Source organism: Heteronotia binoei, chromosome 17, assembly GCF_032191835.1.
Source record: "Heteronotia binoei isolate CCM8104 ecotype False Entrance Well chromosome 17, APGP_CSIRO_Hbin_v1, whole genome shotgun sequence".
Classification (NCBI taxonomy): domain Eukaryota; kingdom Metazoa; phylum Chordata; class Lepidosauria; order Squamata; family Gekkonidae; genus Heteronotia; species Heteronotia binoei.
The window spans coordinates 1,576,536-1,601,453 of NC_083239.1; the positions used below are offsets into that span (position 1 = coordinate 1,576,536).

At 43.1% G+C, this 24,918-nt stretch overlaps 1 protein-coding gene and 1 non-coding gene across 2 annotated transcripts in view; one reads left to right on the forward strand and one right to left on the reverse strand.

Moving 5' to 3' along the window:
* DHTKD1 (dehydrogenase E1 and transketolase domain containing 1) overlaps positions 1-24,918 on the reverse strand; it is a 53,072-nt gene that overhangs the window by 13,135 nt on the left and 15,019 nt on the right. The window contains exons 3-11 of the mRNA XM_060258531.1: positions 23,605-23,799; positions 17,890-18,159; positions 12,222-12,393; positions 11,357-11,555; positions 10,389-10,701; positions 7,658-7,742; positions 6,694-6,833; positions 1,985-2,135; positions 743-849 (exon numbers count right to left, since the gene is read on the reverse strand). Coding sequence (XP_060114514.1) covers positions 743-849; positions 1,985-2,135; positions 6,694-6,833; positions 7,658-7,742; positions 10,389-10,701; positions 11,357-11,555; positions 12,222-12,393; positions 17,890-18,159; positions 23,605-23,799 — 1,632 coding nt within the window. The remainder of the gene's footprint in view (positions 1-742; positions 850-1,984; positions 2,136-6,693; positions 6,834-7,657; positions 7,743-10,388; positions 10,702-11,356; positions 11,556-12,221; positions 12,394-17,889; positions 18,160-23,604; positions 23,800-24,918) is intronic.
* On the forward strand, positions 8,885-8,951 carry TRNAL-GAG (transfer RNA leucine (anticodon GAG)). The gene has a single exon. It is a non-coding gene; the product is annotated as a tRNA-Leu (tRNA).

Genomic DNA, 24,918 nt, shown 5'->3' on the forward strand with positions numbered 1-24,918 from the left:
GGGCATGGCGCTATCATACAATCAGCCCTGCAGGCTTGCCCGTCTTCTCATTGTGCTGCTACTTGCTCCCTGGCTCAGCCAACTAAAGGCAAAGCCACACAGGGCACTGGGAGGGGGCTGCAAATGGAGTGCAGTGTTGCACTCCACTTAGCTTCCTTCTGGCTTCCCTGCAGAACATCTTGCCATTGAGAATATAGTCACAAATCTATTGTCTGGAAGTCATTACAAATTACCCACACTTTAAACAACTGAGATTAGTTGACTGCTAAGGTAGGGGGGGAAAGTTACAGTGAACTTCATTCAAAATGTGTACAGCCTGTATATCTACGGCCCACATTAGAAGACGCAGAACAATTTTTTTTAAAAAAATACCTTTATATTGCCACTGATAATTAGAATAAATGATGTCGTTGTTGTTTTGAAATATATTCATGGTGATTTATGCCCTGGTCTAAGTAACACTATACTTGGGACAGAACTGCGGTTTCTATCATTCCATTAGATACCAGCATATGTTGTTTCCTTCCTTCATCAAATTAGTTTGGTTGCATAGTATGAACAAGACAATCGTGGTCTGCAACTTCTCTAGCGAGTATCAAATTCCAACAAACCTAATCTATGAAGCTACTACTAGATTCCTTTCCCTTCCAATAAACATGAATTGTAGCATGGAACAAGACATAATCCTTGAAATGGACATTCCCAATAAGTTCTTGTAGAGCATGCTGACGCTTCCAGCTACCTGCAAGAAACGCTCTATTCGACAAGAGGAGTGCTCCGGTCCTGCACCATCATAACCATGTGGAAGAAGAATAACTATTCCACACTGTAACAGCCACTTCGCTTCCCCTGGTGGGATTGGGGAAAGGAAGAGAGAAAAAGGTACATTTTAGATCCTGCAGTTTATTGACCTTTCTGCCATTCCTTCTGGGCCACTACACGTTTTATAATTTCACCCAGCTGATGTTGCTAGCCCCCCACATCTATTTGCACACCCCTCCCAGCCAGAATGTGTCAAGCACCGATATTTCCCAATAACAGAGTCCTTTTGTTTTGAATCAAAAGATAGGCTTATTGCAAGAAACTCAGGAGCTTTACCAAGGACATAAGCCTTGGGAGTAATGGAGTATCAACAGTTACACAGTTGCTATATAGGATATCATCAAAGGTCCATTACAGATGCATACTTGAGTCATGGGTTCAAAGGTTTACTAAGCAACCATCTATTTTATTACTAAGAGAGAAGGAAGGAAGGAAGGAAGGAAGGAAGGAAGGAAGGAAGGAAGGAAGGAAGGAAGGAAGGAAGGAAGGAAGGAAGGAAGGAAGGAAGGAAGATAGATGGGAGGAGGGAGAGAGAGATGGAAAGAAAGCACACATGTAGCTACCAAGTCACAGTTTGGGCATTCCTGGCACACATGTAGCTACCAAGTCACAGTTTGGGCATTCCTGGCATTAGATCCATCACTTGATAACAATACCAAGTGATTACCTGAATGTCTGAAAGATCCACACAGAACTCACATGCCACAGACTTCTTAGCACTTCAGCCCACTTCAAAGGATTTACATTCAACTGTGAATCACTAAATGATTTTTATTCAATTACTATGATTTAAATTCCAATTTTCAGACATATATTCAAAAGAGGCTTGCAGAGATTGAACACATTAAATGAAAAACTAACCAAACACGACAACAGCATTTTTTAAAAAGCCTGACATGATGAGACATTAAGGGAGCAAGTCTAAGCAGGTATACTCAGAAGCAAATCTCATTTCATTCATTGTGGCTTACTCCTAAGAAAGTGTTCTTAAGAGAAAGCCACAATGAATGAAATGAGACTTACTTCTGAATACTGTATAACTGCTTAGGATTGCTCCCTTAATGTCAGTCTAAGTGCTATGGATTCATGCCTAAGTAAGTAAAAAACAAACCAATGTATTTCTTTTTTAAAAATTTACACACACACACTCTTAGCTCCATACCTCCAGAGATAAATGTATCAAATATTATCTGTGCTCCATTGAAGAAATCGCCAAACTGAGCTTCCCAAATAGGTAACAATTTGGGGCTTTCAATACTCATTCCATACTCAAAGCCAAGCACAGCCTCTTCAGAAAGGGGGCTGTTGCTCACCTAACGAAGGAAGAGAGAGCAATGGAAAACGCTAGTCATGGTATTTGTCAGAAAGAATGAAAAAATATATTCAGTGATTTTGCACTGCTGCAGTTTCTTTTCACGTATTCAAAAAAGCTATTGTTTCAGATCCAAGTTAACATTTATTAAAATTTTTGTATCCCGTCTCTTTGATCAAAAGTACTCTCCGGGGCAGTCCAGGCTCACAATCATAAGCAACACCCTACATTAAAAATATAATGCACTATAACACACACACACAAATAGAAATGAGTATCAATATCATAATTAAACTAGAAGTAAACCCTCCCACTCAGAAAAAGCCCCAGAAGTACATTTAAAATGTCAAGCATAATCCCAAACAATACTCCATTTGCTTGGCATCTCAAGCTTAACATGGAAGGGTGTTATAATTTTGGTGCCCATAGCTACACAGCCACCTGTTGTATCTCAAACATACAGCAGGGCCTCCAAGGAAAATCTTAAACAATGATAGATTTGGCTGGGAAAAAGCAGTCCTTGAATATCCTAAGACCATTTAGTGCTTTAAAAAGTATTTAGCTATTTAGAAGAAGAAGAAGAAGAAGAAGAAGAAGATATTGGATTTATATCCCGCCCTCCACTCCGAAGAGTCTCAGAGCGGCTCACAATCTCCTTTACCTTCCTCCCCCACAACAGACACCCTGTGAGGTGGGTGGGGCTGGAGAGGGCTCTCACAGCAGCTGCCCTTTCAAGGGCAACCTCTGCCAGAGCTATGGCTGACCCAAGGCCATGCTAGCAGGTGCAAGTGGAGAAGTGGGGAATCAAACCCGGTTCTCCCAGGTAAGAGTCCGCACACTTAACCACTACACCAAACCGGCTCTCCGGACCCAGAAAATTGCTGGAAGCTAGTGAAATGGCTGCAAAAATGGCACAATGAGTTCACTGCAGCTCCCTCCAGTCAATAATCTGGTGGGCACATTTTGAACCTAGTGGAGTGTAAGGAAAGGAGGGAACTGGAAGCATCCAAGCAGCAGAGTAAGCCCTGGGTTGAACATTTCATAGAATCATAGAGTTGGAAGGGGCCATTCAGCAGCAGAGTAAGCCCTGGGTTGAGCATTTCATAGAATCATAGAGTTGGAAGGGGCCATTCAGCAGCAGAGTAAGCCCTGGGTTGAGCATTTCATAGAATCATAGAGTTGGAAGGGGCCATTCAGGCCATCTAGTCCAGCTCCCTACTCAATATAGGATCAGCCTAAGTATCCCTGACAAGTGTTCATCCAGCCGCTGCTTGGAGATTGCCAGTGAGGGGGAGCTCACCACCTTCTTAAGCAACTGATTCCACTACTGAATTACTCTTACTGTAAAAAAGAATCTTAATATCCATCTGGTACCTTTCCACCCATAATTTAACTGTTTTTAAGCTAAACCTATGTAAGTTTTATATGTTGTAAGCCGCCCTGAGCCACCTCGGTGGGAAGGGCGGGATATAAATTTAAAAATAAATAAATAAATAAATTAAATCCATCATTATGAGTCCTATCCTCTGCTGCCAATAGGAACAGCTCCCTGTCCTCCTCTATGACAGCTTTTTCAAATACTTGATTATTATTATTACTAGGAATAAGTCCCATTGTGAAGAAAAATACAACAGACTCTAGAAAGAGGCTCTGGTTGAGTGCCCCACCCGCCCTTGTCTTCCCACCCACCCAAGTGAAGGCATTCACTCCCCACCCCCAACCTCAAGGGGAGCTGCACCATCTGAAGAGCAGTTGTAATTCTGAGTGATCTCCAGCTCTCACCTGGAAATTGGCAAGTGTTCCCCAGGAGGAAGTGGCTGGTTTGGAGAGTAGAATGTATGGCGTTGTACCTGTCTGAGGTACCACCCCTCCTCAAACCCCACCCTCTCCAGGCTCCACTCCTTAAATCTCCAGGAATTTCCTAACCTGGAGTTGCCAACCCTATCTCCTTCCCTTTATCTGGCCCTCTGACTTCAACTTCCCATTGTCTTCCCCCTCCTTGCAGCCTCTACCTAGGAAAAGGACAGTCTTTTTCCACAGTGGGGGGCCCAAAGCAACTTACATCATTCTCTTCCCCCCGCCCTGTGATTTGCACAACAACCCTGAGAGGCAGGATAGGCTGAAAGTATGTGACTGGTCTGAAACCCCAGTCAGCTTCCACAGCAAGAAGCTGGGTATGGCAGATTGAGAGACAGGCAGCTCAGCCAGTGGCTGGAGGGTCAGGGTTGCTCTCCATTGAGATTGAGTGACAGCCAGCTCAAGCACTGGGAGATTAGGTCCGCCTGGAGAATTATATTATAGGGGAGATTATCATTTATTGGACTTGCTTCATCGCCCATCCCGGCCAAGGCCAGGCTCTGGGCGATGTACAACAGATAAAACTATATACAATCAAAATTCCAGGTAAAACATTTCGAAAAAGTTAAATTAAGCCAATAAAACTCTAAAACCCATGATGGCGTCCCACTAATTTAGTTCTCCTTCTGAACTATCAGAGCATATGGGGGGCAGGGAGGAAGACTGCTGAAGGGGGGTAAACAAAAAGGAAAGAAAGGTGCCAGCCACCGCTGTTCTAAATCGAAAGTCTGACGGAACATCTCTGCCTTACAGGCCATGCGGAATTGCATGAAGTCCCGCCGAGCTTGGGTATAATCTGGCAGCTCCACCAGGTGCCCTGGTTGGCCTTTAGGCCAGGGATTACCAGCAGATTACTACCAGACGAGCATAACGCTCTACCAGGGACATAATGGAAGAGACAGTCCCACAGATACGTTAGTCCCAGGCTGCTCAAGGCCTTGACTCTGACTTGGCGCTCAGCTGGAAGCCAGTGCAACTGGTGCAGCACAGGTTGTATATGCGTTGTCTGTGGCATTTCTGACAGGACTTGCGGCACTGCATTCTGGGCCCATTGGAGTTCTGGGTCAGTTTCAAGAGTAAGTCAGTGTAGAGTGAGTTACAGTAGTCTAGTCTGGAGGTGATGGTCACATGGATTACAGTGGCCAGGTTTGAACAGGACAGGAGGGGATCTAATTGCCAAACTTGGCATAGAGAGCCAGTTTGGTGTAGTGATTGTGTGGGGACTCTTATCTGGGAGAACCAGGTTTGATTCTCCACTCCTCCACTTGCAACTGCTGGAATGGCCTTGGGTCAGCCATAGCTCTCGTAAGAGTTGTCCTTGAAATGGCAGCTTCTGGGACAACTCTCTCAGCCCCACCCACCTCATAGGGTGGGGGGGGAGGAGATAAAGGAGGAAGGAGATAAAGGAGATTGTGAGCTGCTCTGAGACTCTGATTCAGAGAGAAGGGTGGGGTATAAATCTGCGGTCTTCTTAGATTAAAAAATGCCATCTTAGCAATATGCATAACTTGGGCCTCCATTGAGAGAGAGGCATTCAGTGTCTTGTGAGGCTTGGTCTCCTGGCCCCTGACCATCTTCGTTGTTTTCTTCTGCACCCACTCCATTCTGTCCACATCGTTTTTGAAGTCAGGCCTCCAGAACAGCACACAGGTGTGACCTGACAATGCAGTGTACAACAGGACTATGTCATCTTGCGATTTGGGTGTTATGCCTCTGTTGACCCCAAGACTGCATTAACCTTTTTTTGGCTATAGCATCACATTGACATCATATTTTGCTTATGGTCCTCCAAGATCTTGTTCGCACACATTCCTACTCAGAAGTATATCCCCCATATAGTATACATGCTTCTCATTTTTGTTACCCAGGTACAGAACTCCATATTCATCCTTGTTGAATTGCGTCTTGTTCACATTCACCCACTTTTCCATTGTGCTCAGATCTTGTTCAATTCTCTATCTTCTGGGATGTTCTCTATTCCTCTCCATTTGGTGTCATCTGCAAATTTAATAAGTAGTCCCTCCAGCCCCTCATCCAGATCGTTATAAAAATATTGAAAACTACCAAGCCCTGTGGCACCCCACTGGACACCTCTTTCCAATTAGATGACATGTCACTGACAACTACATCTCCAACCAGTTCCCTATTTACCCAACTATCCGAGAGTCCAGTCTGAAGTTTTCCAGTTTACCCACCAGAACATCATGGAGAACTCTGTCAAATGATTTACTGAAAGTTGTCCTTCCCCCTCATTCTGCAGGCTATTTAAAGCCTAGGCATGGCCAAAGACATCAAGCCAATGGCTCTTAGCCTTTGGTTCACAGCCATGAACCTGTGAGAGCTGTGGTGGTAGATTTAGCATCAATACAATATGTCCTTGTAGCCTGCTGTCTGCTTCAAGGTGATGTTGGGAGGGGGGGGGGCTGCTGGGCTGTGTTTTTGTTTAAATTGCATTTCATTTTGTAAGCCACTTTGAGTCCCCAGAGGGGGAGGGGAAATACGGAATAAAAATATTTAATTGAATAGATAAGGGCAATTTTTTTCAGTCTTGGACAGTACCAATTCTTCTCAAAACAAGATTACATTAACACCATGCACAATAACGCAGCAATCCTAAACACACTTAGCAAATGAGTCAGTTGAACTCTGCTCTTCAGAATTTACTTCTGAGTAAACATGCTTAGGATAGTGCTACACTGTACCTCAAGGAAGCCTTTCTGATCCGGTGTCATGTGATTCAAAGGGATGTTGGTTTCACCGGTCTCTTGGCAAACCAGCATGGCGTGCCTCTGGCTGAATGTCCCTCTGCCGACATCTTGCCCACTCAGACGAACATTAAAACCTTTATATGCAGCAAAAATACAAAGTAACTTGATAAAACAACAGATCAGGAAGCATCAAGATTTTCTTGTTCTTCACCCACTCCTTGAAATGACTTTAATGCTGAAACAATGGAGCAGACGAGGGATTTTTATTGCTGAACAAATATGTAAGCTGTGACCAAGCCCTAAGCAAGTCAGAAACTTCCTATCAGTTCAGCAATGGAAACTGGTTGAGGAGACTGTCCCTTCGAGAGCCAGTTTGGTGTAGTGGTTAAGTGTGCAGACTCTTATCTGGGAGAACCGGATTTGATTCCCCACTCCTCCACTTGCATCTGCTGGAATGACCTTGGGTCAGCCATAGCTCTAATAGAGAGCCAATTTGGTGTAGTGGTTAAGTGTGTGGACTCTTATCTGGGAGAACCGGATTTGATTCCCCACTCCTCCAATTGCAGCTGCTGGAATGGCCTTCGGTCAGCCATAGTTCTCGCAGAGTTGTCCTTGAAAGGGCAGCTTCTGGAAGAGCTCTCTCAGCCCTGCCTACCTCACAGGGTGTTCGTTGGGGGGAGGAAGGTAAAGGAGATTGTGAGCCGCTCTGAGATTTGGAGTGGAGGGCGGGATATAAATCCAATATCTTCTTCCCTGAGGATTTAAAATTAAATGGGACTCTTCTCATAACATGATGATAATCAGCCCTGTATGCCCAAATTAATGGCACACCAAACACTTCCCCAATAATTCAGGAACTATGTAGTCAGTCCAAGTTGCATGTGGCCAGAACCAATACATTTGCTCATGCAGTGGAACACAATGTATTTTTAGTGGCACCCAGAGGGTTAACGCCTACCTTGACTGAGTAAAGAACCAAAAGCCAACGCTTCAGCGGTTGCCCAATCTAATTTCATTCCTTCCTCCAACCTCAGTATTCTGGCCTGGATGTTCAGAACCCAAAACAATCAATGTTGTTATTTCAACAACCCAGCATTTATCAGCATCAAAGGTCATATTTTTGGACTGCAATCACAGTGGATAGAAATAGGTGCGTTTCAAAAAAGAGAATGTGGATTCTGCATGACTAGTGATCATGTATTTATTACTAATTTTAAACTGTAGTAAGTTAACCTGGAAAGCTCAGATCGGCTTGTGCGGAATGGCCAAGCAGCTATCAACTTGTTCCAAAGAAATCAAATACAAAATGGAGAATCAGAATAGATAATGGATGCGGCCACAGACTACAGGTGCAAACCTTCACTTTGATTAACCTGACAAGGAGAGCCATTGGAAACACCACGGTCAAGAGGCATCTAAACTATTTTACACAAATTTCCAAGTGAATTCAGACAAATAAATCACATAAAAAATCACATTAAAAAGTAAGCTGTGTGAACTGACTCAGCATAAGGTGGTTACAGGCTTCAAACTCTTTATGTGATTTACTCATGGGTATCAATTTTACTTTGCAAGAACAAGATTTCAGGTGCTGGCACTGCCCGCTAAGCACATGCCCTTTTTAAAAAGAGGATTTTACAAGCAGTGTGTTACTATCATAAAGAAGACAAAATATTCTTTTACAAGTTAGTTTAATAAAGTGTAAGTTATCACAAAAATGCATCTGAATGGAAATTTTGAGCTATTCACATGCAAGTAATCCTGTTTTAAAATGCGGCAGGCTTGATTAAGATTTGCATTGGGGAGTTATTTTCTTTCTCAGGTACGTGCAGCAGCAAAGCAAAGCAGGAATTAAGATCACAGCACCTGATTTGCTCATTTCTATTTTCTAAATTGTTTTTATTGTTTTATGTTCATCATGCGTCTAAACTCCTGTATAGTCATGAGCATGTGAGCTGCCCTGAGCCTGCCTCGGCAGGGAGGGCGGGATATAAATTGAATTAAATAAATAAAATAATAAATAAATAAATAAGGAAGGAAGGAAGGTATAAAGGGCAGGTACACTTTAGTTGGGCCTGCCTGCACCACAAACCCAATACTATATGGTCTAACGTAATCTTTAAAATAAAGACTTTTTCCATGATGCAGAGGGTTCCAATATGAGGTAACATATTTGGGGAGGGACGGTGGCTCAGTGGTAGAGCATCTGCTTGAGAAGCAGAAGGTCCCAGGTTCAATCCCTGGCATCTCCAACTAAAAGGGTCCAGGCAAACAGGCGTGAAAAACCTCAGCTTGAGACCCTGGAGAGCCGCTGCCAGTCTGAGAAGACAATACTAACTTTGATGGACCAAGGGTCTGATTCAGTATAAGGCAGCTTCATATGTTTGGGGAGGGATGGTGGCTCAGTGGCAGAGCATCTGCTTGGGAAGCAGAAGGTCCCAGGTTCAATCCCTGGCATCTCCAAAAAAGGGTCCAGGCAAATAGGTGTGAAAAACCTCAGCTGGAGACCCTGGAGAGCCGCTGCCAGTCTGAGAAGACAATACTAACTTTGCTGGACCCAGGGTCTGATTCAGTATAAGGCAGCTTCATATGTTTGGGGAGGGACGGTGGCTCAGTGGTAGAGCATCTGCTTGGGAAGCAGAAGGTCCCAGGTTCAATCCCCGGCATCTCCAACTAAAAAGGGTCCAGGCAAATAGGTGTGAAAAACCTCAGCTGGAGACCCTGGAGAGCCGCTGCCAGTCTGAGAAGACAATACTGACTTTGATGGACCCAGGGTCTGATTCAGTAGAAGGCAGCTTCATATGCAGGAGGGATGGTGGCTCAGTGGTAGAGCATCTGCTTGGGAAGCAGAAGGTCCCAGGTTCAATCCCTGGCATCTCCAAAAAAGAGTCCAGGCAAATAGGTGTGAAAAACCTCAGCTTGAGACCCTGGCGAGCCGCTGCCAGTCTGAGAAGAGAATACTGACTTTGATGGACCAAAGGTCTGATTCAGTATAAGGCAGCTTCATATGCAGGAGGGATGGTGGCTCAGTGGTAGAGCATCTACTTGGGAAGCAGAAGGTCCCAGGTTCAATCCCCGGCACCCCCAACTCAAAAGGGTCCAGGCAGTGGGTGATGGAGATGGAGGGACGGTGGCTCAGTGGTAGAGCATCTGCTTGGTAAGCAGAAGGTCTCAGGTTCAATCCCCGGCATCTCCAACCAAAAAGGGTCCAGGCAATTAGGTGTGAAAAACCTCAGCTTGAGACCCTGGAGAGCCGCTGCCAGTCTGAGAAGACAATACTGACTTTGATGGACCAAAGGTCTCATTCAATATAAGGCAGCTTCATATGTTCATATGTTCAACAAGAGGTGGAGGTGTCAAATTTGTAATGAGCTCTGAGAAATTATGTTGAGGAATTAGGCCTTGACATATACGCTTTCAGCTATCACAAAATTACATTTTTTGGAAAATGAGGTATATGTCTAACGATTTGAATGTCAGACTAAGATCTGGGAGAGTCAGGCTAAACTCCCTACTCTGCCATGGAAACTTGGCTGGGTGACCTTGAGGCAATCACACGCTCTCAAACTAACCTTACCTCGCAGGGTCGTCGTTGTTGTAAGGATAAAATGGGAGAGAAAAGAACTGCTTTGGGTTCTTACTAGGGAGAAAGGTGGGACATAAATAAAGCAAGTAAATAGCTAAAGCACCTGGGCATGTGTCTTCAGGATGTGGCTATGCAGCTGGAGTTCCCCTAGCACCTCCACAGACCGGACCCCAATAAACTGAAGGAGTGGAATAGGCATGCCTGTGTCCCACATGGTGATCCTTTCCGATGGCTCCACTATGTTACTCCAGTGAGCCTGAAGATTGGTGGATGGAGGTGTATACGAAGTCACGTTGGCAAGGTGCTCATTCATTTTAAAATAATAGGACTTCTTCATCTCAGACACTTCATCCTCGGTCACGAGTCTCTGGCTGACCAGACTGTCTGTGTAAGTGTCTGGAATACTTTTACGGGACCTTGGAGGGAAAGCAAAGGCACTGAAATGCATGAAGTTCTCTTCAGATCACTATCTTTAGATTGAATTTAAATTAGCTCAATACATTAGAGCAGGGGTCCTCAAACTACGGCCCGCGGGCCAGATGCGGCCCGCTGAGGACGTTTATGCGGCCCGCCGGGTTATGGCAAAATCAGACCGGAAGTGACGTTCGACCTAAACTCGCGTTAGCAACGCACACTTCCGGCACTGGGCTGAGGCGGCGGAGACAGAGTGTGAGGTGATACCGAGGTGAGGTGAGTTCCCAGGCCGGGCTGTGTGGTGTGGGGAAGGGAGAGAGATGCGGAAGACGGAGAACTGACGGCCCGCGGCCTTGTACAGTAACGGCAGTCCGGCCCTCCAACAGTCTGAGGGACAGTGAACTGGCCCCCTATTTAAAAAGTTTGAGGACCCCTGCATTAGAGTGTCCTAAGAAAATAGTTTGGAAGCTTCAGTTAAGAACACAGATGTCTTATTATCAAAAGCAAGTCAGTGGGGAAGAACAGATTTCTCCAGTCCTAATGGCTTGAACAAACACAGCCAAGTAGAAAGCTTTTTTTAAAAAAAAATGTGCTGCTGAAGAGGAGCATGAAACCCCAACAAGGTTGTGTCCTCTCACCTGTCACACTAAGCCATACCTGATTATTTTATACATGGTGGGGTTAGTGAAGAATGGCTCATCGAGTTCATTGTGGCCCCACTGGCGGTAGCACAGCAAATCCACTATTACATCCTTACGAAAATGACGCTGGTATTCAACAGCCAATCGTGCCGCTCGGATGACTTCTTCAGGGTCGTCTCCATTCACATGGATAATTGCACAGCCAACCATCTTCCCTAAAAAATTTGAGAGAACATCACAGGCCACACACAGTTTGAGAATTACCCATGAAATATGCCATTCAATACATCCTGCCCTACCCTGGATAGCCCAGACAAGCCCAATCTCACCAGATCTCAGAAGTTAAGCGGGGCTCGCCCTGGCAAGTATTTGGATGGGAGACCTCCAAGGAATACCACGGCTGGGACACAGAGGCAGGCAATGGCAATATATTGTATAATGGGACACGAAGGCAGGCAATGGCAATATATTGTATAATTTTATTGAATTTGTTGTTAGCCGCCCTGAGCCTGCCTAGGTGGGGAGGGCGGGATATAAATAAAATTTATTATTATATATTATTATAGCTCTGAACATCCCTCTGCCCTCAAGCCCCACTAGGGGTTGCCAGAAGTCAGCTTGACCTGATGGCAAAAAGACAAATAATAAAAAAAAAAAACACCATGCTCTGGTTTTGATGACTATCTTGAACTACAAAATGAGAATGATTGCCAAACACCAGGGATGGGAGCCAATGAGATACTGGACTATTTTTCAACTCCACACACTCTCTGGTAATTAGTTTCAAAACTATTAATTAAATATTCACATATTCTTATGCATACCTGGAACATTCCAGATCTTTTAAAATGTACAGTGTAAACCATTTTCTCGGGACGTACCAATATCACTACAGTACAAAGAAGACCTTCCTCGCTCAGCTGGAGTGGTATAACCCAGCTGGTTGTTCACAATGAGATGGATGCTGCCACCTACTCTAAAATGCGGCACGTTGGAAAGTGTAAATGTTTCAGGAACAATTCCCTGACCGGAAAAAGAAGCATCACCATGAACCTATATCACAGAAAGAAACAGAGAGGATAATGTCAGCGATCACTGTCAATGGTTTTTTAAGGAGATGCACAGCGAGAGAGAGAGCACGAGAGAGCAACAGTGCACAAGAGAAAACGCAAGAGCCCCACCACCAAAAATTTTATCCCTTGGCCCCCCCTCCCAATTTTTTTTCTGGCTACGGGCCCAGAGATGCAGGTCACATTATTGAGATCTGTGTTCAGTATCAACCTGTTATATCACAGTATTTATTCTAAAAGCCAATAGTTCAATATTCAGTGAAATCTGAATATTTATTTACTTCATTTATACTTGACATTTCTCCTCCATGGGTACACAAAACAGGTTACACCATTCTCATCTCCTCCATTTTACCCTTACGACAATCCTGTGAAGTAGATCTGGCTGACAGAAAGTGTGACTGGCCCTAGAGTTACCCAGCAAGCTTGCATGGCAGAGTGATATTTGAACCATGGTCTCCCATAGCCTAGACCAGTGTTTCCCAACCTTTTCAAGGTAGCAGTATCCTTGACCTCACTCTTCATATCTCACAATACCTTGAGGAAAACACCTATTTTGAAAAAATTGATTTACTTGGTAGTTATGTGAGAGACATAATAGTTTATTGCTGTTAAGTTTCTGTTTATTCATTAATTAATGATGTGAAAATGAACATAATTTAAACAAATTAAGACAGAATAGTGTGATATTTTAAATTCTTCGAAGCACACAACAGATGCAAGTCCCAACAGTAATGTTATGAATGCACTTTATAAACGTCCACCAAACTGCAACACAAAAATTTTCAGTGTCAAAACTGATGTTAGCCTGGAATGTGCAACTTGTGAATGAAGTCCAAATCCAAAGTGAGACTATATATGTGCAATTTATATTTCACAGAGAAAATTTATCTTTGTCTGTCTGTTTTGACCATCAGTCATGGAATTCCCTCCCTACGGAGAATCACCTCACATCAAATCTGTATTCTCAGTTACCAGGAAAAGAAATTTTTATTCTCTCAAGCTACGTTAACTCTCGGTTTTAGCTATCCACCCATTATTGGTTTGGAATGATGTTTTCTATTTAATGATGTTTTAAAAGGTTCTTTTAATGCTATTTTCCACATATCTTAGCCTATTTAATATGTGTTGCTTTTGTTGATAGCCTTATACTTGAGGTTTTATTATTTATATATCGTAAGCTGCCACAAACATAGATAAGTGAGATTTAGATAAACCTTTTCATTACAGTCTTCAGACCAACACAGCAGCCCACCTGGAACTACAGTCTTCTGTTTGCCACTTTTTAAGTTTTTCCCCACCATTAGTGGCCTGCTTGGCATTTTCTAGAGCCCATTTTTTTCCTACAATGTGCAACAGATGTAAGCTGGGAACCCACTTTAGACATTTTTAGGAAGCACTATAAGGCGATTTTAATAATGAGGGTGTTTAATGGGATTTATTTTATTTTTCAGATTCCTATCCCACCCTTCCCACAAGTGGGCTCAGGGCAGGTAACAATAATCAAGCAATTTAAGCAACAGGTGTTTTTTGGGGGGAGAGGGATAAATGGGGTTTCATTGTACTTTGTATGTCTTCAATTTCTACAATTGTAAGCCACCATGAACAACATATACATCAAATTTTAGAACACCCCATCTTAAAATAATGGGTGTTGTGTGCAGGTTTCCTAATCTTCTAAACATAGAGTCTGCAAGAAAAAGCACCAGCTGAGTATAGTTGTTTATTGTTACTTAGATTGTTTGAGTGGCACTGTTTCTTACTCATCAAATTCATTTTATTCAGGTTTTAAAAGCAGCCGTTTTATGGGGGAGGAAAACCACCAAAATTATTGCAACCACTAGAGATAGTCAACACCCCTGGTCTATTATCATGATGGATTTCATTACGGATTTACCGAATAAGTAAGGTAAAGACAGTCATTTTGGTGGTAGTGGAAACTTTCTCTAAACAAGCACATATCATCCCTTGCCCTTAATTTAAAAAGGTAGTCCCCTGTGCAAGCACCGGTCGTTTCCGACTCTGGGGTGACGTTGCTTTCACAACGTTTTCACAGCAGACTTTTTATGGGGTGGTTTGGCATTGCCTTTCCAGTCATGTACACTTTCCCCCCAGTAAGCTGGGGACTCATGTTACCGGCCTTGGAAGGATGGAAGGCTGAGTCAACCTTGAGCCGGCTACCTGAACCCAGCTTCTACCGGGATCGAACTCAGGTCGTGAGCAGAGCTTAGGACTGCAGTACTGCATCTTTACCACTCTGCGCCACGGGGCTCTCAGGTTTAGAACATACAACAACAAAAGCATTTAATTAAATACAATAGCAAAGAATAATTTTTCCACACCAATCATACAGGTTTTATAAACAATGAACAACTCAGAAATAATATCAATTTAATATTAATTTATGGCTATCAGAAGCAGTGGAATATTTTAACCATTTTGCATGAATTTTTTCCCTGGCAACAGTATGTTTGGAACAATATACAAAAATATTGAATAATGAATCAACCATTTACAAAATCTAATCTTAGAGGTTTTAAAAGACAGTACAGAAATAAAAACAGTAGACCAGAAGATCAGGAGAAGGACAGAACCAGAAAAGTGGCCTATTCCAGGGTTTTCTTCCAAGAAGCCTTCCTCAACCTGACTTTTCCCAGCTTAATAACTATTCAGAATTCATACCAAGCAAAGCTTTTGGTTCCCACACTGCTAAGATTTTCTTTTTCTGTCCATCTGTGATGTTGAATATTTGAACTACCTCTGGCTGAGAACATACATATTTATATATGCAGAACTGTTTTTATGTTAGGAGGAGGTGTTACTTCCCCACCAAGACCAAATGCTACTCCATCCCAGCGTACACTTTGAAAAGAATGGGAACTAGGAGAAAAATCTGAAATATGTAGTTTTTATCCTTTTCCTACCCAAAGAGGTAGCAGTGTCCTTGGAAACACAAACATCTATTCATACTGGAAGAAAATATTTCATTTTGCAGCTTTCTGGCAGCCTCTGTCTCATCGTTTTCAACTAGGCTTTGAACAAAAAGTGTATATATTTCTTAGAATCATAGAGTTGGAAGGGACCTACAGGGTCATCTGGTCCAACCCCCTGCACAATGCAGGAAATTCACAAATACCTCCCCCTAAATTCATAGGATCTGCATTGCTGTCAGATGGCTATTTAGCCTCTGTTTAGGATTGTGGAGAAACACCATCTTAGAGTGTTGGTGCTTCATTGGCAGGGATCAGTAAATTCCCCAGCAGGCTTTGTAGCCTCCCTCCAACCCCCCCCTCCCTTCCAGAGCCAAACCAACAACGCTAGGGGGAAAGTCTCCTAGAGAGGCAGGAAGTTCTTTTGTTCTTGGCATGTGCTAGGAGGAGGAGTTGGGCAGTTCTCAGCTGGAGCTCGAAGGGAGAGGTTGCCAGTGGGAGAGCTCCTGCCTGTGCATGCGGCCTATTCAAAAGAGAATGAGGCCTCCAGGCAGTAAGACAAAGTAAGTCATCCAAAAGGGCAGGGCATGTTTAGACCAGGGCCAGCAGGATGCGTTTATAATCAACTTTTCTTTGTTATACTGGTTGCTGTACGGGTGCTGTGCTGTGCTAATTTTGTAAATGCAACTGTTTTTGTTTTGTTTTTCTTTTCCTATCTTTTTCTCTTGTAAATAAATAGCTTTTCTGTTTTAAATGCTGGCAGTCAATCTCTGTACCACATAGATCCCCAAACTGCTTTAGACCACGCTGTGTTGAGAAGGGGGCCCCGGGGAAGGGGGAAGGCATGCAGTTGGATAAGGTGCCAATCCTCCAGGGGTGCCCCAAAGAAGCGCTGAGGTCTCTGTGAAACCCAAGTGCAGGGTGGCAGAGGACCTGGAGGCCTAGCCTCATAGCGTAAGGAGGGGGATTGGGAGTCCTGTTCCTCTCAATCTGAACCCCGGGACTGAGCAGGTGGTGGCAGCGCGCCCAAGGGGCAGGAGGAGAAATAGCTCCCTCCAGCAGTTGGCGACCCCATAGGGAGCTGACGGGACCGGGTCTGAAGGCAGAATCGGGCCGGTTCCGCCACAAGGATCATCATGTCTTCACAGAACATTGGGCTAGAATGATTTTAATAATGTTATGTTTTGATGGGTCTTTTGGGGGGGATGTATTTATAGCTCCACGTGCATGTGTGTGTATATGTGCACCTGGAAGTCATGGTGACCTCTGACCCCTACTGGAGGCCTGGAGGATATTCCGGGAGGTGGCTGAATAAAGCCTGCCCCACCTCCTGACTCCTGGTATTCCAAGGAGGTCTCCCATCCAAGTACTTGCCAGAGTTGACCCTGTTTTTAACCTCTGTTGTAAATCACCCAAAGCCCTGTACACTCAGGGATTGGGTGATTCATCAATTTAAAGTATAAATAAATATAATAAACAGCAATCAATCAAAAATATGTTCTGAAGGTATCTCAGCAAACTGCCCCTTCATCTGTGCTGTAGGTAGTGCATTTCACCATGCAAGCATATATGGGTATCATCAGCATATAAAGATAGGATGAGAATTCAAATTCGGCTAAATATCTGATTCCCAAATAAGAGTGGGGAACATTTCCATTTGACACCTTGAATTAATTAATAGGTTCCAGTCTTGTTTTAATAGCTTAATAATTAAAACTCTTTCTTTTCCACCAAAGAGGTTAAAGAAGCCAGTTGTATGATTTTAAAATCCACAATTTTATTCCACTAGGACCAGTAGTGTTCTTGAGCTGCTAATCAAGTAAACACTGGAAGGTTCTCTGTATTAAGTATCCTATATTTAAAATGGATGATGGCTTTATTTTTAAATGGGTTTTATTAAGGTTTTTTTAATGAAAAGATAAAACAAACAAAAAACTATTACAGAGTACACAAGCAACAAAGCAACAATAAGTAACAGGAAAAAAAGAAAGATGAAAGAAAAGAAATAGAATACTCCATAGTTATATATGGGGGGGAGAGCGAGAAATTTCTCCCCCCCCCCCATTATCTGTTATTTCTCCTTAATAATCAAATCCACAAATTATCAAATCATTATTTTTCATGCCATGCAAAAGGGTTTCCGGTTATCAATAAAAGCAGAAATTGTCTTTTCTCTAATAAAAATGATGGCTTTCCAAATCAAAATAAAATTTTTGGGAGACCCTGTTCCATGAGCGTAACTAAAGGTGCTATACATGGATGTAAGGCAAGAATTTTACAGGAGCAAAAAGAAACCTGAAGCTTGTGCAAATAATTCAACTGGACCTCAGAACTAGAGTTCAGCATCATATTGGTCTAATTATATTTGTTTAGCCCTCATAGCAGCTTACACAGACTCCTCAAACAGTCCAGAAACTGATCAGGATGTGACCTGGTTAAGTTTAACATTCTAATGCTCTCCTATGCCTGGAGATCAGAGAATATCGCCCAGCCATGTCATTATGCCACATCTAGTGTCCACCCCATCGGAGAATTACCCTTTAAAATACCTGTAGGCAGATGACTTTGTCTCCAGGCTGAGCAGAAGAGTCTAGGGAATAATCTCCGTCCAAGAGTGACTGCTGCCTCCCTCGGGTCTTGCCGACAGCCACAGGGTTAACGGCTTCCAGATGGGAAGGATTTGGTAACAAGATGACATGAATAGGCTGATGAGACCCAAAGTCTAGATAGACTGAAGCAGTCAAGTGTGAGAGAACATCTCCAATTGCTGTTGAATTCTCTGGAAATTCGCTCAGGCCTCGCATTTTACGGAAGATCAGCTTTGCGGGTGGATAATATAATATGTTCAAATACTTTTGCACATTATGTTAAATGCAGATGAATAAAACTTGTATGTTTCAAAGGTCCCTAGACTTCCCTTTGCCAAATCCCAGCCTCCTTTTTAACACATTGTCCACAGAACCTGGAGCCTTCTAAACTACAAATTTCAGCCAGAAATCCTTCTGTGCAAGCCACTGGACTCAACATTATCAGCAGCTGTCCATGTAGCGTGGGCTGGAAATGCTTCAGTATGGCAGTGTTTTCCCTAAGAGAGTAACACACTGAAAGCTAGTTACCAGACAAATCAACTGAACATTTTGCAGATTTAATACACCTGTGTCACTCTCATTCTTCAGGGAGCTCAAAGCTATTCCACTTGGCAGGAGGCAACAACCCTGCCAGGTGGACTTATTAAGGGTAGCTACAATGGCCTAAAGCAAAATTTTATTGAGCTTATTTATAGCCCTTTTTTCTTGCTAAGACTCAAGGGGCGTTTTCGCACTGACCTTAATCGGCAGCGACGCCCCTCTTCACCGCACAGGATCTGCGCGGATTTCGCACTAATTGCTGCAGAGCACCCGGAAGAGCCGGAAAGTCCCATGGCTTTTGCGGCGCAAACGGAAACCGCCAAAACCCAGTTTCCATTTGCGCCACAAAAGCCGCGGGACTTTCCGGCTCTTCCGGGTGCTCCGCGGCAATTAGTGCGAAATCCGCGCAGATCCTGCGCGGTGAAAAGGGGCGTTGCTGTCGATTAAGGTCAGTGCGAAAACGCCCAAGGCGAATTGCAGAGTAGAAAAGGGGGAAATGCAATCATTTTGTTTGCTATTGCCTTCTTCTGCATAGCAGCCCGAGTCTTCCTTGGTGGTCTCCCATACAAGTACCGACTTTGCTTAACATCTGAGCTCTGATGAGATCCAGCTAGCCTGAATTATTGTGGCTACAAGAAAGAGTGACTGGCCCAAGCCTGGCCCAAGTAAGTATTACAATTTAAGGCAGAGGTTTAGAACTCATTTGTTATGAAGGCTAGATCTGGCATAAATGTCACTTTGTTGAGTCAAGCCATGTGAGCCATAAAAGGTAATGCCAGGTACTGGAGATTTAATTGTTATAAAGGATAGCAGCTGCTAAGCTCCAAGTAGGTGTGTCCTAACAGTGAGGCCCCATGGGCTGGTGGGGGGAGGGGAGAACCTGCATGGGTGGACTGGAGAGCCAGCCAGGCAGTGCGGGCAAATGCTCTCATGCTGCTTGGAGGGGAGGGATCACTTCTCCAGTCCACTCCTGCTGTCAATGCTGTGAGCCTAGGTTCCAGAGGAAAAACATGAAGCAGCTGAGCACTGCTTGCAGTTCCAGATAAGAGCCCTGGGATGGGCCAGTGCTGGCCCCCAGGTTGTATATTTGACACCCCTGGTTTAAGCATTTTAATCCAGGGCTATAACTCTACCCGCCAGGAATTAGCAGTGCTGGAATAGCTGTGTCAAGTCATGTAAATGGCTCTCAGACATTACGATTGCTGACACACAGAAGCATTTCCAGTGGTCCTCATATGCCAGCAATATAGTAGATCTTATGTATCTACATTACTTTAACTACTTTGAACATTATGCTACTTTTTCTATTTAACACTTATTCAAAAAAAGTTCACAGTGTACTGTAGTAGGTGATTGACTAGAACCAAAAAGCAGCAGAACCTGGGGAGGGATGGTGGCTCAGTGGTAGAGCATCTGCTTGGTAAGCAGAAGGTCCCAAGTTCAATCCCCGGCATCTCCAACTAAAAATGGTTCAGGCAAGTAGGTGTGAAAAACCTCAGCTTGAGACCCTGGAGAGCCGCTGACAATTTGAGTAGACAATACTGACTTTGATAGACTGAGGGTCTGATTCAGTAGAAGGCAGCTTTATATGTTCATATATTCATCCAGTTGCATAGAAAAAGAGAATTTTAATTCCTGCACACTGGGTCTGCTATGTAGTCTTCTATCATGTATATTCCTAAGACTCTTACCAAGGTAATACAAAAACATCAAAAATATTGTGCAAGACACACACTCTTGAATAGTTTATACAAAATTAACTATATTGTATTGTGTCATATAATGAACAGCATACAAAAGTAGGCATACATTCATACAATCAGAAAATAAAGCCAAACAAGAGTCTCAAATACAGTATTTCAGGGAGGACCCCTCACAGTCTCTTAATTTTCCAAATAGAGTACTAAGACTCAATAATAAAGTTCCACAGGAGTCCCTCCGTTGCTTTTTGGCTTCTGAAGGAAAAATTCTTGCCTTCACGCAAACTCCGGCTTTGATTGCGTTCCGCTGCTCCTGCAGCTTCCTCATAAGCCAACTGTAAACAACAGACGTGACCGATAAAAACCGCCTTTACGAAAAGCAATATTGACAAAAACATACAAAAACAGTTGATACAACAACCTGAAAATTCCAGCCAAGTTCTCTCTCAAACGCCCATTTCGGTATCTTAATTAGCGGCTTAATCCAACTGAGCACACGGACTTTTTTAAAAAGATGGTCACAGCTGTTGTTAATCAACCATTTAAAAGAGACATAACCCAAACAGACATAACCCAAACAGACATATGAAGACATATTGTTTTTGTTAGGTTTGTAGATGACATCTTTGTGGTGATGAAACATGCAGAAAGAATGGAAAAATTAGTGGAATGGATGGACTCCTGTCACCCTAGCATCAAGTTTTCGTTTAATAAAGATCCTGATACTATCGTGTTGAACATATGAACATATGAAGCTGCCTTATACTGAATCAGACCTTTGGTCCATCAAAGTCAATATTGTCTTCTCAGACTGGCAGCGGCTCTCCAGGGTCTCAAGCTGAGGTTTTTCACACCTATTTGCCTGGACCCTTTTTTGGAGATGCCAGGGATTGAACCTGGGACCTTCTGCTTCCCAAGCAGATGCTCTACCACTGAGCCACCGTCCCTCCCGTGTTTTTGGACACGGTGGTGTATCGCACCGCTAGTAATACTTTAGCTATTAAGAATCATAGAAAGGCGGTGGCTAAGAATGGGTATCTACATTATGCTTCATTCCATCCTCCTTTTTTGCGTAATAATATACCTTATGGGCAATTCTTACGCATGAAACGAAACAGCACCTCAGTTACCGAGTATAGAAAATCTTGTAATCAACTGACAGTGCAATTTAAGGAACGGGGTTATCCAGAAACAGTCATTAAAGGGGCGGAAATTAGGGCTGCGAAACAAGAACGTTCCCTTATGTTACAGCGTAGGAGTAAATATAACGGAGAGGCTAGGAAACTCAAAGATTATTTTGTTCACTACAATATACTCCTAAGTCATTAGCGATTAAAAACATCATTTTGCGCCATTGGGGTCTTGTTTCCAGCATTGCAGGATGTGCCTCTCCACCTATAGTTGGTTTCCGTAGATCTCGGAATTTAAGGGACTATTTGGTGCATACTGATTTGAAGACTGCACAAACGTCTTCTCGATTGCCCCCTGGCCATTTTTGTTGCAAGGGTTGCAAAGCGTATAAGTACTCACTACAAACAAAAGAGTATGTGGATCCTAGATCCCAAATGACTATTAAATTAACAGGGTTCACTAACTGTGACTCTAAGGGTGTCATTTACGCCCTGGTTTGTGGAGATTGTTCAAAAATGTACATAGGATGTTCCCGCAGGGCAATTAAGACACGTATCTTGGAACATATTTCAAGGGTTCGCCATCAAGTTCCTGGTGTTCCTCCCCTTCAACATTTTATTGAGACTGATCATGACTTAGAATCCTTAAAATTCTTTGTGATACAAAAAATTGGTGAAATTGGTGAAAGTCGAGGGGGTGATTTTCAAAGGACTATGTTACAAAAAGAGGCAAGGTGGATACATTGTTTAAACACTATTGAACCCTTTGGTCTTAATCAATACAATGATCTTTCCTGTTATATATAGTGTGTGTTGTTTCTGGGGTATGTCGTTATATTTTGGGTTATGTCTCTTCTAAATGGTTGATTAACAACAGCTGTGACCGTCTTTTTAAAAAAATCCGTGTGCTCAGTTGGATTAAGCCGCTAATTAAGATACCGAAATGGGCGTTTGAGAGAGAACTTGGCTGGAATTTTCAGGTTGTTGTATCAACTGTTTTTGTATGTTTTTGTCAATATTGCTTTTTGTAAAGGTGGTTTTTATCGGTCACGTCTGTTGTTTACAGTTGGCTTATGAGGAAGCTGCAGGAGCAGCGGAACGCAATCAAAGCCGGAGTTTGCGTGAAGGCAAGAATTTTTCCTTCAGAAGCCAACAAGCAACGGAGGGACTCCTGTGGAACTTTATTATTGAGTCTTAGTACTCTATTTGGAAAATTAAGAGACTGTGAGGGGTCCTCCCTGAAATACTGTATTTGAGACTCTTGTTTGGCTTTATTTTCTGATTGTATGAATGTATACCTACTTTTGTATGCTGTTCATTATATGACACAATACAATATACTTAATTTTGTATAAACTATTCAAGAGTGTGTGTCTTGCACAATATTTTTGTATTCCATATATTGTGCTGCCATTGTTCTTTTGCATTGTCTTACCAAGGTAAGGCAGTATAACTTCTCAAAGAGACTACAGAGCTTGTAGACTGATTAAAATAGGGCGCCATATACTGATGGGTTTTCTTATCTATTTGAGCTGATTTAATCCATAAAAAGAATCACTGGGATGGAATGGATGAAATGAATAATCAGAAAATTCCCTCCCCAGGTCCAGTCTCTCCCTGTATAAATTCTCAGGGATTTCAGCAGGCAAATTTACAAATTTCCTTTATCCCCTTTGACTCTCAACAGTCCAAGAGTAATGAACATGATTAGTTCTCACCAGCCTCTTTTGTGATGAAGGGGTCTTCTTTTCTAAAAATTAATAAAGCAGCATTTTTCTACACACTTGCAAATCAACCAAGAACACACAAACTCCCGTCTTGCTTGTGGGAGGCCCTATTTCATGGCCTTACTACTGTTAGACACAACCATTAAGTTTGCTATTATTGTTATACACAAATGATAGAAAATATACTCATGACGGGATGAGACAATCTGTTGTCTTACTTAGCCATAGCACCATTGCTCTTGAGACAGGTTGGTAATCAAGATGTGCTGTGGATTCAGGATAATTTTTTTTTAAACAAATAACTAATTCAGTATTTTTCTTGTATTTTCCACAGCAATCAGATCCTTTGTGTTCCTTCTGATACTATTTTACATCCAGTGCTTTGAATTCATAGTATATGAAAAGAAGCACAGATATCGTCACGCAACTTCCACTACAAAATTAGCTAAAGCATGTAATGAATGGTGCTGAAATATTTGGAAAAAAGTTCTAAGCATGTCTAAGAGAGCAACACTAGACCAAACAGAGACACGGCAGTGCACTCACAAACCATGCTTGAGAGGAAAATTAATCCCTTACCTCAGGGGGAAGATGAAGAAGCCCTGTGAGGAGATTCAGTCTGCCCCGATGAGGCATTCCAAGAACAATGTCTGTCACCCCACTGTAAGAGGACATCTTTAACAACTCATGAAAGAATCCAATCATGCTCTCTGCTCCTTCACCGCCATATCTTTTCACTGTGGCAAACTTTGTAGCCAAGAAATTATCAAACTCCTGTGAAATATAGCAGAAGATATTACAGATAAGGTGTATCCTTCCAAGGAACATCAACCGTCTTCTAAATGGAAGCACAGCAGTGTGTTGGCACTGCTCTTCCCCACTCCAACTCATTCTCCCTACCAAGGTATTTATTATATCCCAATTCTTAGCTACCCTGGCTCCCCAAACAGCTTACAATTCAAATCAATAGCACAAAATTTTAAAAAGGACTATAGCAGACTAGAGGCTCAGGTTCTCTCCTGCCTCAATCTCTTTGTCTTCCTGAGAGTCACAAAGAGGTTTTGGGAAGACAAGAAATGATCCAGCAGCTATGATTACCATACCAGGCCTTTCTATTTCACTTCTGATGTTGACAGTTTCAACAGATTTCCCCAAGCTATGATGTGGCATTCATTCTTTGGCTTTCTAGGCTGCCCTCAGGGCTCAGGGCACTGCCCTCAGGGCTCAAGGCAGCTTACATCAAGATAAAACAATCTGGATCAATTATGTAACATTAAAATACAGTTTAAAATGCAATTAATACTGAATCTTGTTTTAAAACAATACAGATGGTACATAAAGGAAGTGTTACTGCTCCCCAACTTCTGAAGGAAACTAAGGGATAGAGGAACCTGGGGCTGCCTCTTCCCACCCCCCGACTGTCATCTGCCACGGCATCTGGCCAATCCGGGGGGCCTGGGCTGGCCCTCCCATCCTGTGTCCACCTCGCTTGCACGCTCCAGCGGGGTTGCCATTTCGACCGTCCGACCTGCAGCCGCCTTACTCCTCTTGTCTCCCCCCCCCCCGCCCCTACGCCTGAGCGTGCCAATCCCCTTAGGAACTCCACAAGTGGCACCAGACTTACGCCATGGCCAGCCACCATGTATGTTAGGATTCGGCTGCCCGTTTCTCTAATTTCAGGCCCATATCCCATTCATTTACTTAACAGTTTCTTATTTCTACTTTCTTGTAACATAGTTTATTCCACTTTTCTACTGCTATTTGTTGTTATTTCCCATTCAACAGGGCTGTCAATATATCCAACTCTGCAACATTCAAAAGCTTGTCTAAGAGTTCATCCATACTTGGAGTTTTCTTTTGTCTCCAACTCTTAGCATACTTTTCCTCATGTAT